The sequence below is a fragment of the Carcharhinus amblyrhynchos genome, chromosome 11 (assembly GCF_965287045.1).
Source record: "Carcharhinus amblyrhynchos chromosome 11, sCarAmb.v2.hapA, whole genome shotgun sequence".
Lineage (NCBI taxonomy): Eukaryota > Metazoa > Chordata > Chondrichthyes > Carcharhiniformes > Carcharhinidae > Carcharhinus > Carcharhinus amblyrhynchos.
The window spans coordinates 67,067,473-67,082,195 of NC_137334.1; the positions used below are offsets into that span (position 1 = coordinate 67,067,473).

At 40.5% G+C, this 14,723-nt stretch overlaps 1 protein-coding gene across 3 annotated transcripts in view; it reads right to left on the reverse strand.

Annotated features, from left to right (window-relative positions):
- Positions 1–14,723, reverse strand: part of tmem163a (transmembrane protein 163a) — a 155,622-nt gene that overhangs the window by 49,221 nt on the left and 91,678 nt on the right. For all 3 annotated transcript variants that reach the window (XM_080199332.1, XM_080199329.1, XM_080199331.1), the window contains exons 4-5: positions 5,530–5,573; positions 739–830 (exon numbers count right to left, since the gene is read on the reverse strand). In XM_080199332.1, coding sequence (XP_080055458.1) covers positions 739–830; positions 5,530–5,573 — 136 coding nt within the window. The remainder of the gene's footprint in view (positions 1–738; positions 831–5,529; positions 5,574–14,723) is intronic.

The following is a 14,723-nucleotide window of genomic DNA, read 5'->3' on the forward strand; positions in this document are numbered from 1 at the left end:
TAATCTTAGATATTAAAGACATTGAGAGCAGGAAGGGGCTAAAGGGATCAAAACTAAGCTCACTCTAAGGACAGGTTGCTGCACTGTTTTATGTTTCTTGTGATTAGATCAATCTCTTGTACAAGGTACAAATGAATTTCATTGCAACGCCAACACTTCAATGATAGCCCCCATCAGCTGTTTTTCTGGGTGTCTCAGAAAAATTTAAAACTGCCCCAAAAGCCAAGGGTTGATCTAAACTTTGGATAGCAAATAGGCCTCAACTATTAAGGAAGGCAAATAACAGTTGAAAAGATGATCAATTATTACCCCATTTATAATCATTTTCAAATGCAATGCAAATCTTAAATCTCACCATAGCAGTTCTAAAGTAACTTGCTGGCTTTGGTTTTGCACATGCAATGAAAAAGGCCAGCTTTCCAAATTATACCCCATCAACAATCACACACCCTATATCAAACCAACAAATACAATGTGCTTATTCATTGCCTGGACCTCAGGCTCTTTTGCCAAGCCCATGTTATTCGGAGGGCACTCTTAATCAAATTTATATCTTTTCTTCTTTGAATATTACATCTGTTTCCTTCCTCGTGATGGAATCTATAAAGATTAATCTGATGCTCATGTCTAACCCAGGCTATGTTTAAGCAGAATCAGAACAGAACATCCACCCCTTCCAGTGGATCTAAATGGATCACTAAATGATCATTAATACAGACAAGGTAGAGTTAGACTTACATATTCTCCCGATGGGCAGAGTGTACGGCTGCTGCATTGCTGTACCGCCACAACACTATTGCAGAAGATAGTACATCCAACGTAGCGTCAAACTAGAAAAAAGTCAGAAATGTTCCTTGAAGATGGGAATCGTACAAAATCAACATGCGTCGTAAATTTTATTTATACACATGTTAAGGGGGAAAGTGAATGATTGAATGACTGCAGTTATCTCTGGAAACCTAATATCATGGTTGACCTGAACTGTGGGAAATGATATTTCTGATGATAATTTATCATTTAGCAGCAGGGTCTCTGAGTACCAGCTAAGTTAATAGGACACAAACGCACAAATGCCTGAAATTGTAAATGTGATTATATATTGTTCATATATTTTCATATAACAGATATGTAATCATATCTAGGATTAAAAGGTTCCCGTTGCAAAAATGATAAATTACCAGTAAAGATACTGTTTCCTGCTGGGTGGCTGATCTATCTCACCCTCCTCCAGAGGTCCCCAGCATTACAGATGCCGCCAGTCTCCAATCAATTCACCCCACTGGAATGTTATAAAATGGCTGAAGGCACTGGATGTTGTAAAAGCTGTGGGCCCTGACAATATTCTGGCAATAGGCCTGAAGATTTGTATTTCAGAACTTGCCTCATCCCTAGCCCAGGTGCAACTGGAACACAGGAAGAGCCAATGATAGAATGGGAGAAACACCCGATAATGTGGAAATTTACCCAGATGCGTCCCTTACACAAAAAAAGGACAAATTCTACCCAGGAAAATTACCGCCCCATCAGACTACTTTTGATCATCAGTAAAATGACGGAAGAAGTCATCAACAGTGCCATTAAGCACACTTGCTTAATAATAACTTGTTCACTGACATTCAGTTTGGGTCCCAACAGGGTCACTCAGCTCCTGACCTCATTTCAGCCTTGATTCAACATGGACAAAACAGCTGAAGTGGGGTGTGACCAAAGCCAGGAATCGAACCCAGGTCTCTGGCAGCGTGAAGCAGCAGTGCTAACCACTGTGCTATTGTGCCACCCCTATGTATGACTGCCCTTAACATCGAGGCAGCATTTGACTGAGTGTAACATCAAGGAGCCCTGACAAAACTGGAGTCGAGGGGGAAACCTTCCTGCTGGTTTCAGTCATAGCTAGTACGAAGGCTGCAGTATGTACTGTCGAAATGAAGCACTGCAGGACCTCACCAGGACTGCTCAGGCAGCACCATCCAAACCCATGTCTGCTACCACCTAAAAGGACAAGGGGACAGCAGATACATAGGAATACCACCACCTACAAATTCTCCTCCAAGCCACACTTGGAAATATATCCTTTATTTTTGCTGGATCAAAATCCTGGAATTCCCTCCCTCACAGCACTGTGGCTGTACTTACACCACATGGACTGCAACGGTTCAAGAGGACAGCTCACTACCACCTTCTCAAGGGCTATTAGGGATAGCCAATAACTGCTGACCTAGCCACACAATAGGAAAAACAGTTCAGACCAGTATTCTTATTTCCGTTTTATTATTTTTTCCTTCTGGGTAGTGACACACACATCCCATGAAAGAATATAAAACAAAAAGACCTGGATAACCCCTGGAATTCATAACCATGATTGAGATATAAGCCAGGCAACTGCTTTAGTTACGGTCCAGTGTTGCATTGCCCACTTAAATAAATGCCCTCCCGTTGAATCATAGAATCCCTATGGAGCAGTAGGAGGCCATTCAGCCCATTGAGTCTGCACTGACCACAATCCCACCCCAGGCCCTATTCCTGTAAGCCCACATATTTACTCTGCTAATTCCTGTGATATTAGGGTTAAATTAGCATGACCAATGAACCTAACCCACACATCTCTTTACTGTGGGAGGGAACTGGAGCACCCGGACAAAACCCACGCAGACACGGGGAGAATGTGCAAACTCCACAGAGACAGCGACCCAAGGCCAGAATTGAACCCGGGTCCCTGACGGTGTGAGGCAGCAGTGCTGGCCACTGTGCCACCGTGCTGCCCACATATTCTGGCAGAGTCAACAACAGAAGCCTCAGGGATTTATTTGGCGTATAATTTCCAGCATTTTTAAGAGCTTATGTGTTTTTTCAGTTTGTATGAATGTGACAATGTCACCTGTAGTTCCTTTGGTAGCACTGTTGCCTCGGGTTCAGGAGGTTATGAGATTAAATCTCATCCCATGGCTTAAGTGTAAATGTCAAATGTCACATACTGAAGAGTGTGCTGCGCTGTTAGAGCCACTTTCTCTCAGATCAGACGCTGTCTGCCTTCTAGGGTCGTATCCCTAGTGTCCTAGTCAGCACTTATTCCTCAATTATCACATTGCTGTTTGTGCAAGTGTGCTGTGAGCAAATTGGCTACCATGCTTTCTGCCTTACAACAGTGATTACATTTCAAAGAAGTACTTCATTGGTTGTAAAGTTCTTTGAGAAACATGGTCATAAAAGGTGCTTTATAAATATAGGTTTATTTTAAATTATGGAGTTGAATCTAAGTGAGTTCTAAAGCTGTGCTACATTTGATTTGATTTATCATTGTCACATAGAATAACTTTTTTGTTTCTGTCTTCACGGAGGAGGACGTGAATAATTTGCCGGGTGTTAGCGATGGAAAGGTGGTAGGAATGGAGGGTCTTAATGACATTACTGTTACTAGAGAGGTGGTGCTCGACAGACTGGAGGGGCTGATTGTGGACAAGTCCCCAGGACCGGATGGAATGCATCCGAGGGTTCTGAAAGAAATGGCGGAGGTGATAGTGGATGCCTTGGTGGTTATTTTCCAGACGTCGCTGGATTCCGGGGAAGTGCTGGAAGATTGGAAAACGGCTAATGTTACGCCGTTGTTTAAGAAGGGTGCCAGGCAAAAGGCGGGGAATTATAGGCCAGTTAGTTTAACGTCTGTGGTAGGTAAAATGTTAGAATCCGTCATTAAGGAGGAAATTGCGAGGCATCTTGAAGGGAATTGCTTGATAGGGCGGACGCAACACGGTTTCATTAAAGGGAAGTCGTGTCTGACAAATTTACTGGAGTTCTATGAGGATGTGTCTAGGGCAGTGGATAGAGGAGAGCCGGTGGATGTGGTCTTTCTGGATTTTCAGAAGGCGTTTGACAAGGTACCTCACAAGAGGTTATTGCAGAAGGTCAGGGGACATGGAGTTGGGGGTAGGGTGTTAGCGTGGATAGAGGATTGGTTGTCAAATAGGAGGCAGAGAGTGGGGGTCAATGGGTGCTATTCGGATTGGCGGTTGGTGACTAGTGGGGTGCCCCAGGGGTCGGTGCTGGGGCCTCAGCTATTTACCATTTATATAGATGATCTGGAGGAGGGAACCGAGTGCAGGGTGTCGAAATTTGCTGATGACACCAAGATTGGGGGAAAGGCAAATTGTGCGGAGGGTGTGGAGAGTCTGCAGAAGGATCTAGATAGGCTGGGCGAATGGGCCAGGAAATGGCAAATGGAATTTAATGTTGGCAAGTGTGAGGTGGTCCACTTTGGTAGGAAGAATGGTAGGAAGGACTATTACTTACGTGGCGAAAAACTGCAGCAGGCGACGGTGCAGAGGGACCTCGGGGTCCTTGTGCATGAGTCGCAAAAACCCAGCTTGCAGGTGCAGCAGGTGGTCAGGAAGGCGAATGGGATGCTGGCCTTCATAGCGAGGGGGATTGAATATAAAAGTAGGGAGGTCTTGCTGCAGCTGTATAGGGCATTGGTGAGGCCGCAGCTGGAGTACTGTGTGCAGTTTTGGGCGCCGCACCTGCGCAAGGATATTTTGGCCCTGGAGGGAGTGCAGAGGAGGTTTACTAGGCTGATACCGGAGTTGAGGGGATTGAGCTATGAGGAGAGGCCGAATAAACTAGGCTTGTACTCGTTAGAGTTTAGAAGAATGAGGGGAGATCTCATTGAGACGTATAAGATGATGAATGGGATGGATAGGATAGAGGTGGAGAGACTCTTCCCGCTCACAAAAGACAGTAGGACTAGGGGGCACAGCCTCAAGATAAAGGGGAGGCGGTTTAGAACGGAGTTGAGGAGGAACTTCTTCACTCAAAGGGTGGTGAATCTCTGGAATTCTCTGCCCGTTGAAGTGGTGGAGGCTGCCTCGCTAAATATTTTTAAGAAGCGGGTTGATGGGTTCTTGATAAGAGAGGGGATTAAGGGTTATGGGGAGAGGGCGGGAAAGTGGAACTGAGCCACAACAGATCAGCCATGATCTTATTGAATGGCGGGGCAGGCTCGAAGGGCTAGATGGCCTACTCCTGCTCCTATTTCTTATGTTCTTATGTTCTTATATTAGTATTCAGTGATAAGTATTGTTTCTTGCGTGCTATACAAAGCATACTGTTCGTAGAGAAGGAAAGGAGAGCATGTAGAATGTAATGTCATAGCTAGGGTGTAGCGAAAGATCAAATTAATGTGAGATAAGTCCATTCAAAACTCTGATGGCAGCAGGGGAGAAGCTGTTCTTGAGTCAGGTTGTTACATGCTCTTTGATAGAAAGAGAATACAGGAGTGAACAAACTGCTGTTGTACTCTGAGCTAATCTAAATTCCAGATCCACACTGTTGCAACTGTTAGTATTCAAATCAAGGGTAAAATGAAAGTTCACCTTGACTCCCAGTTCTCTCTTTTGTCAGTAGCTCTGGCGCAGAAACAAGGTTTGCTGAATTCCAGAAGAAATGTGGACCCAAAATGAAATATTTCTGTTTTTGGCCAACCCTTGATTAAGGCCCTTTTTAAGCTTCTACTGTGTTTATTTACACAATCTTACTTACTGCAAACCCAAAGGATGATGCACTGTGCCGCATGACTGAAACAGCTGAAAGAAAAAGGAAACAAAAAAATAATCAGCAAGTTGCTGCCAGGTTAAATGGAAAATTATTCAAATATTGACAGGTTCGTCAGAAAACCCTTTGGCGAAATGTGCAGGCCAATTTGCCTATAGCTGAGTCAGCTTTCCTATCTAGAAACCCACCGAACCAACTGATATATTTATAATCAGATTTTTCAAAACACCTTCAGGCACCCCGTCCAATTGTGGTCATGAGTTAATTTTCCAAAACTGTCATTGTGTTCTGGGAATGATGATATTTTGAATAATACACAATGGGATCAAAAGAGAAGCAGTGATCTGAGGTAAAAGATATGGAAACATTATATTGGTGAATGATCCAGAAAGAGGTTAGGTGGCATAAACCATTTTGATCTTACATGGGATTACAAAGGATATATAGCACAAAAGCAAGACATTAGAGTAGAGGTCCCCAACATTTAATATGTAACGGAGCACCTCTGTGCTATAAAAAACATTGAGGAACCTCCTATTTTCTGTTTTCTTCCCTTACCAGGAACTTTGTTTTAAACTTCTACCTGTCCTCTCGCTTGCTAATTTTAACCTCTCCCGTCTCTCTTGTTTCTCCAAGGTTTTTAGTGCTCTTTTTGAATTTTCACATTTTATGCAGGTGCATGTCTTCAGCTCTAAGTCCCACAGGTCATGCGCACAGACTTGATCTACATAAAAAAATCTAAAATACGCATCTGCAGCTCTTTCCCAGCCAGCACATGCACGGGAAGCCCAAGATTCGTCACGTCCTAGAGATGCCAACCACAAGTTGAAGACAAAGGTTAATTTTAGCTTATTTACATGAATTCTGAATCATTTTTTCCCAGCAAACTTGGGGGGATCGTCATGGTTGGGAAGCCCTGCATTAGAGCAAACCATGCCAGCTGCTGATGCTCCACTCAAGTCTCCTCTCATCTTTCCTCATCTGCATCAATCATCGTAACTCTCCATTCCCTTCTCCCTCATATCTTTGTCTAGCTTCCCCTTTAATACAATTAGACCATTCAGTTTCCCTGTGCTCGGGAGATCCACCAACTCACCACTCTTTGGGTAAAGAAATTCCTTCTGATTTAGAAGCTCTGAATTTATCTATTTCAAACTAGTTTCCAGAAATGTCCCTTAAAGTTAAATTTTAAAGCTGAAAAATCCATTCACATGGACTTCTACTGATCCTAGCTCTAGGTAGAAGATGTAATGCATTTTGTATTAATAATAAATGTATTACAATTTTAGTTTTTTGCTAAGGCAATTTTCGTATCTTCAGCATGCACACCCTTACTGCAAACTAGTTCTTGCATCCTATTAGTGCATGTCTTTTTACGCTTGATAATTAATGATGACAAGGGTTAAACAGAAGAAACTCTGACCATATTTAGCTTGTTGGTCATGTTCCAAGAATTCTTATGATGTTCATGATCTCAAAAAATTGTAGAATAAACGCTTCATGAAACAGTAGCTTTGACTATGAACTTGTAAAACTGTTATTACCAATAAAAATTGGAAAGCAGGTTATTGTAATTTACAGAACATGATTATTAATCAGAGTACAGGAAATAATAAAAACATGAAACTCTTCACTGTCACTCCTTTAACATTGGATCCAAATTACTATCTCTCTCTGACAATCTTGCTTTCTCTTCTCTCTTCAAGGTCCCAGAAGAGCTTGTAAGCAGGCAGCCTGCTGTTTCTTTGAGGTTCAACAAGGAAAAAAGAAAATAAAATATAGCTGTCAATCATATCAACATCTTTAAAGTGCATCTGCAGTTTCAGCAATTTCCAGATAATAAGTATCAGACCCAAATCAATTTGACACCTGGCTGTAAGTTCCTTTCGTCTTAATGGATCACTCACAGAACAAAGCCAGAAGCTGTCATGAGTGCTTCTGACAATAGCAGTTTGAAATACTTTGCGATAACCAGTATTAACAGATAAAAGCCAACTTTCTCCCTGTTGTCTCTGGGTGTGAATAAACTAACTTAGTGGAAGAGTTAGCTCATCAATTTGCTTATTTCAATCTGGCTTTAACCCATGGTGTAGAGTAACAAAAGGACAAAAATAAAAATATGTGGACTACTTGACACATTATGTTACATGGTTCAGTACCTCAAAAGTAGCTTTCCCAAAACCAGCAATGACTGCATAACAGAATTTATTTTCAAGTGGATGATGCCAAAATGTTAAGTTATATTAAATAATTGAGTAAGCATAGTGGCGAGTTCAAGGATTTGGTGCATGAGCATACTGGCATGTTGAATAGATATCAGCTTCATGTTCCTGATATTTCCCACGCTCTGAGTGGTCGGAACAACCTTGACCCCACCAACTTAGCTTGGTCTGACTTGTCCCCAACCATCCAAGTCACAAAGTGCACCCAACATAGCTAATTAAACGGAAACTCACTGCAGGATAAAAAAAAGTAGATGTCCTGATACAGAGAGTGATAGTGCAGGGCAATAAACTTAAAGCAAACATGTCAAGAAGGCCAGCAGATACTCCATTATGTCAAATCCAAATTTGTTAAAGTCAATAAAAATAGACAGGTAAAGCTCCTTGGCAGGAAGGCATCCTGGGAAGGTTAGAAACTCAAATGGATAGAAAACACTTCTAAAGGAACTTACTCTCCTAATTTTGTGCGTCTCCTATTCATTGAATTAAGATTCTGATTTTTTTCAAAAACCAGCACCACCTCAGTCTTGAGGTTGTCTAATTTGAGGCACTCAAATCTAACCCTAAGTGTCTAATCCTAACTGCAAAAATCTAACATTCATCCATCAAAACTAAATTTATCATGGATGGGTTGTCTTCATATGTTGCACATTCACTGATGGCTGAAGGGATCAACACTTGACAGACTGGTTCTGTCACAAGTGCCCCATATGTCCACGTGAGTTGTTGTTTTTGCCGTGGCCATCTGTTGCCAAGCCACTGTAGTCACCGTCCTTTGTGGTGATGCGCATCAGCCCAGAGAAAATGTCATCATTTCACAATGTTGGCAGCCATAATCTCCCAGGGGCAATAATCAATGTTAGAGGCCTTCATATCATGCTTGCTAGCATCCGTCATGCAGAGCTTTGGACATTTTAATGGTCCAAGGTGCAAGATATTAAAATTTCTACAATGTGTGCATTGCAAGTAAATCAAGCTACAAACTGATATCAACAATAGTTTGAAGGTATGCATTCTTCGCCTTTTAATCTCAACATCCAGAGTCAAGCAAATGAGGCAGAAGGTACTTCAAGTATATAGAGTGCTCTCTTTAAATATTTAAAGTTTGTTCAGCCTTTTCAGCATGCAGTCTGAATCTGCAGTGGTGCATAATCTCTCTCTGTGATATAAATAACACAGTAAGTATATTCTAACATCCTCTCGAAAAGGAATAGAGGCACAGACAACATGAAATTTAAAATGGGTTAATAGACTTGCACTTAAAAGGATTATCTATTTTGATTAATTATTTTTTCCCAGGGAAATTATATTAATGATGCTTATGTATTTCTAAAAATTAACTATTCATGTGGAAAAATATGATTCTGGATATACTGATGGTTGCTGGCCAAGTTCACTTTTGCATTAAATAATGAACATCTGTAATTAAATCAATACACATAACATCAAAGTTAGAAGAAGTGAATCTGAGAATGTTGTTAATGGTTTATGAAATAGCATTATTTCTGGAATAAAATTAAAACAATTTATAGATTTGCTAAAGTAGAATTTTTGTAGATTTAGAATAAGCACATTCTCGTGTTGACTCTCAACAGTTATATCTCAAAATTGTTTTAAATTTCTCCCAAACAAAATGTAATTCATGTCTGTCAATAAATATTGTCCATTAGACCGGCACAAAGCCTCCCTCAGTAAAATTTATACCCAATTACCATTGATATGTTCCTAAGCTTAAACCTTTTTAGTACAGAAGACATTGTATCATAATATTAAGGACATTTATTTTTGTAATATATTTTAAATAAAGCATTCAAGCAGAACAATGATTGTCTATCCTTTGGATCTAAGAGTAAATTCAATTCTTATCCAATTCTAAATCGACTTTGCAGAATGTACTGAAGATCAATATTATAAATTCTATAGTAAGAAAAACACACCTTTCTATTTTATTCTTCACTAATTCCTACTTAAGAACACAAAAAGACATGAAACAAAAAAAAATCATTCATTCCACCTGGCCAGCTCTTTCTATAGGGTCCGCAGACTTAATCTGAGAATTATCACTTGTCTAATCAATCAAGGGAAAGTTCTAAGAATTTTCTCCCTGATATGCATCAATGGAAGTCCACAGATAAGAATTTTATGTTTTCAGGAACAACAACTTGTATTACATCGGTAAGGCAATTGTTTCACAAGAGTATTATTAAACAAAGTTCAACACTGAGCCACACAGGAGATATTAAGGCATTCTTTCCCCTCAATTCAATTTTCCATTTGATACACTTGGTTCCTGATTTTTTATAACCCTTGTTTGGAACTTGCTTTTTTCTCCAACATGCATGTTCAATGTGCCCCTTTTTAACCACAATCCCTGCATTTTGCCTCTTTGCATCAGCAGTTAACTGCTGGGTGCCCAATTTTTAAATATTGGTGGCAACTTTGAATCTGTGTCAGGGTACACCTTATGTACTTTAGTGCTCAACTTTAATTGTTGGGTTTCCTTAGCCGTTAATTCCATAGAGATCATGACTTCCTAAAGGCTTCTTTAAGTTTAAGCAGCTTGCTGTTAACAGTCTTTTCTGGATAGATTCACTTCTTAACCCATACTAGTCTGCCTCTAATAGTGTCATGTCATGCAAGACATCTCCAAATAGTTTATTTAAAGTATCGATGAACTGTGTAATTGTTTCACCTTCTTGTTGGTTACATTTATGGAATCTGAACATTTTGGCAATGGCCAAAGTTATAGGCGAGAAGTGAACCTGCAATATATCCATAATGTTATTATAGGTTTTCAAGTCTGGTTTCCTGGCTGCACCATGCTTCATAGGAGGTTGAATGTTTTCCCCCCATGATGCTCTGGAAAGTTGAGACAACTATGGCCCTCACAACTTTGTTTGATTGGAAAAAGTATTCAACTCCACCACTCAGTGTTCTCATCATAGAAGAGGAAGTGTTAGGTGTATTAAAAACTATTAAAGTAGACAAATCCCCAGGGCCAGATGGCATCAATCCCAGATTACTGAGGGAGAGAAGTGAGGAAATTGCTGGGCCTCTAACAGAAATCTTTGTTTCCTCCTTGGACATAGGTGATGTCCCAGAGGATTGGAGGATAGCCAATGTTGTCCCGTTATTTAAGAAGGGTAGCAAGGATAACTCAGGTAATTCTAGGCCCGTGATTTGACATCAGTGATAGTGAAATTATTGGAGAAGATTCATAGGAATAGGTTCTATACATATTTGGAACTGAATGGTCTTATTAGCGACTGACAGCATGGTTTTGTACAACACAGGAACAGCCCCTCTGGCCCACCAAGCCTGCACCAATCATATTGTCCTATCTTGACGAACTACCTGCGTCCCTCTACACCCTGCTTAAAGGTCACTAACTTATCTGTCACAACCACCTCACTTGACTGTGCATTCCAGGCCTCCACCATCCTCTGTGTAAAAAACTTTCTCTGCATATCTCTACTGAACCTTCCTCGCCCCTCACAAACCATGAACTTGTGCCCCCTTGTGATTGTCATTTCTGCCCTGGGAAAAAGATTCCAACTGTTCACCTTATCTATGCCCCTCATAATTTTGTAAACTTCTATCAGGTTGTTTCCTCAGCCTCCATCTTTCCAGGGAGAACAATTCCAATTTATTCAATCTCTCCTCATATATCATACCCTCCATACCAGACAGCATCATGGTGAACCTTTTCTGTACTCTCTCCAAAGCCATTATGTCCTTCTGGTAGTGTGGTGGCCAGAACTGACACAGTATTCCAAATGTGGCCTAACTAACATTTTATATAACTGTAATACAATTTGCTGGGACCTTTTTGTTTGTAATATATATAATTGACTTGGAAGAAAAGGTAGCTGGTCTGATTAGTTAGCAGTGATACTAAAATTGCTGGATTTGCAGACAGTGATGAAGATTGTCAGGGAATACAGCAGAATATAGATAGGCTGGAAGACTGGGTGGAGGAATGGCAGATGGAATTTAATCCAAACAAATGAAAAGTGATGCATTTTGGTAGATCCAATTCAGGTGGGAGCCATAAAATAAAAGGCAGGAGCACAGACACACAAAAATATTTGGGTGTGCAGGTCTGCAAATCCTGCAAAGTGGCAGCATAGGTAGAAAAGGTGGTGAAGAAAGCGTTTGGCATGCTTGCCTTCATCAACTGGAGCATCGGGTATAAAAGTTCGTTGTTCTTTGTTTGGTCAAATGGTCCTACTGCACCAAAATCCTCCACCACTTTACTATGGAAGGGGTTTGTGCCCACAATGTGCTGCAAAGTTTTTAGTGTTATCTCGCTTCTTTTTCTTTCAAAGGAGCAATGCCTGGGTCCCACGTATGAATAAAACAAAACCTGTTTTGAAACACCTCCAGCTCTAAATTATTGCTGCAAGCATTTGTGTTTTACGCACAATGCTCACTGAACTATTTCAGATCTTTACAGGCAGAGCATATGGCGAACTTCTTTTTGATACTGTTTTCTCAGCTGCTACCGATATTTGGCACCCCTCCATTGCCAGCTTTGGTGTAGCTACGTTTTTATCTTCTTAATCCTTTTGGGATGTCTTTGTATTCTCTATTTCAATTTTGCAGCAATAATCAAGCATGTCTGCATTTTTTCTCTCATTCCTTCTAAAGTCTAAAAGTCTAAAGTCTAAGTCTAATAGTTACTGTTATTGTTCTTCCTCACTACATGCCCACTGAGTTAAAGTCAAAGGACATTGCACATCTCTTACTTTATGGCTTGGATTTTACACCCATTGGACACATGCAGTTGGAGGGCTCAGATGCAGCCACGAAATGCATTCCTGGCCATGGTTTGTCCCGAAGCGCAATTTCATATTGGCTGGCCAATTAACGACCCATCCAGTGTGAAATGTGCTCTGTGAAAGAATGAGTGCTGCCAGGAGGGTGGGAAGAAGAAAAGGGAAGCTACAGGATTGTGCTTCTAATCTGCTCCCTTAGGGAGACAGCCAATGCACAGCCATCTGAGGGAGCTGTAGATCTGTAAAAAAAATAAGTTGCACTGAAAAAAACTGCAAAGAGTATCTAGACAGTACACTCAAACCTCAGTCCACAGACACCTATTTAAAATTTTATTTTGGTTCTGAGTATTCATCTTTCCCTAGATCAAGGTTGCAGCTAAAACATAAAGGCCACCTAGCCAATTGATTCGCCTGCCAACTGTAAAAGCTGATGGGCCATTAAGATTGCATTCAATTGCCTCTTTAATGGGCTAAATTGCCTGCTTGAATGTTAGCGAGCATGTTTCCAAATCTCATGCGTGCCCACCAACCGAAATATTGCAGAAGTGAGCAATGATATCGGGATGCGTTCCCTTCATATTTTTGCATAATTCTATGTGCTTCCAGGTTGGGTGCCTGCCCGCCTGAGCAACATGAAATTCTGGCTTATATTTTTCTTTCCCAAGACAGCAAAACTGTGGATCTCGTTATTACTCTCCCCATCCCTGGCAAGGTTCAGGTTTTTAAAACTGAAACGTGTTACTATTTTCAGTCTCATCAAGAAATGAAATTCAGCAGCAGCTTTAGAACATTGCAAGAACAAATGAATTGATGCAAATTTGAAGGTGATTATTTTTTTCCGGTCCTTTCAGATCATTTTATGATAAATGGTAAAGATATGGCATTCGCCAAAGCTATAGCAAAGTTTCTGAAGCTTCTGGGGCAGAGTTTTCTAAGCTAGATTTTTATCCAGCTCAATTTGCTCAAAATTGGAAAAATCAATGCAGATGATTGCAGGATTTCAAGTTCTGGTGGCACTGGGTGACAATCAAACTTCCATGACCTTATGTACAAGTTTGAAAAAACATCACAGAAGTGGCTAACCATGTCTTATAAAACTGGCCAAGGCTCCTGTTGAATTAATCATCATGGTGATTATTTTGTGAACTGGTGGCTCTTTGAGCAAGTTCTTAAAACTAAGTTTTTTTTAAGCAAAAGAGGCACTTTAATACATTAAAATTGAAAAATATTTTTAATTTTGTACAGTACACCAGTGAAACTAGAAAGTGGTTCTAAACATTTTTTTAAGTCATTTCCAGTTATTTAAAATCAGGTTTTACTCAAGTGGAGCACTAGAAACTCTTATTGGAAGTACTTACTTTATGATAGAATCCTACAGTGCAGAAGGAAGCCATTCAGCCCATCAAGTCTGCACCGACCATAATCCCACCCAGGCCCCTATCCCCATAACCACATGCATTTTATCCTAGCTAGTTCCCCTGACACTAATTTTAGCATGACCAATCCACCTAACCTGCACATCTTTGGACTGTGGGAGGAAACCAGAGCAGACATGGAGAGAATGTGCAGCCTCGTCACAAGCAGTGACCCGAGGCCGGAATCGAACCTGGTTCCTTGGCACTGTGAGGCAGCAGTGATAACTATTGTGCCATCCCCAAAATAGATAAATCTATTTATAGCAATATTAATAAAACTGCACCAGGTTACCTTTCTTAAATATACCAAGGAATATTTTCTAATGCATGAGGAGAAAAATAAAAATTACATTTTAAAACTGTCTTATTACCCTGGGCCAGGGATGATTTACATGATTATGCAATTGAATTGGAGCAGAAACTTGAACAACTTCATTTTGGAAAATCATTCTATTTTTGAGCACAATCTACATCAGATTATCAATTCTAGTCAAAGCACCACATTCTAACCACCATGTGCAAAATAACGATAAAATGAAAGAAATAAAATTCTAAGTCATTCTGCAGTCTTTGGCTATAAATATACTGCAATCTCAAAGGAGTGCAGAAACTGACATTCACATGTCTTCTCACAATATGCTTTCCGTCAGAAGTGCACCTACCGTGACATTTAAATTACCTTTGCTTTCCCCAGAGGTAATATTGAGTCTGATGCCAACAGGCCAGCTAGTGGACTAGCATAAATAAATGAAAACTCAAGTGGCATT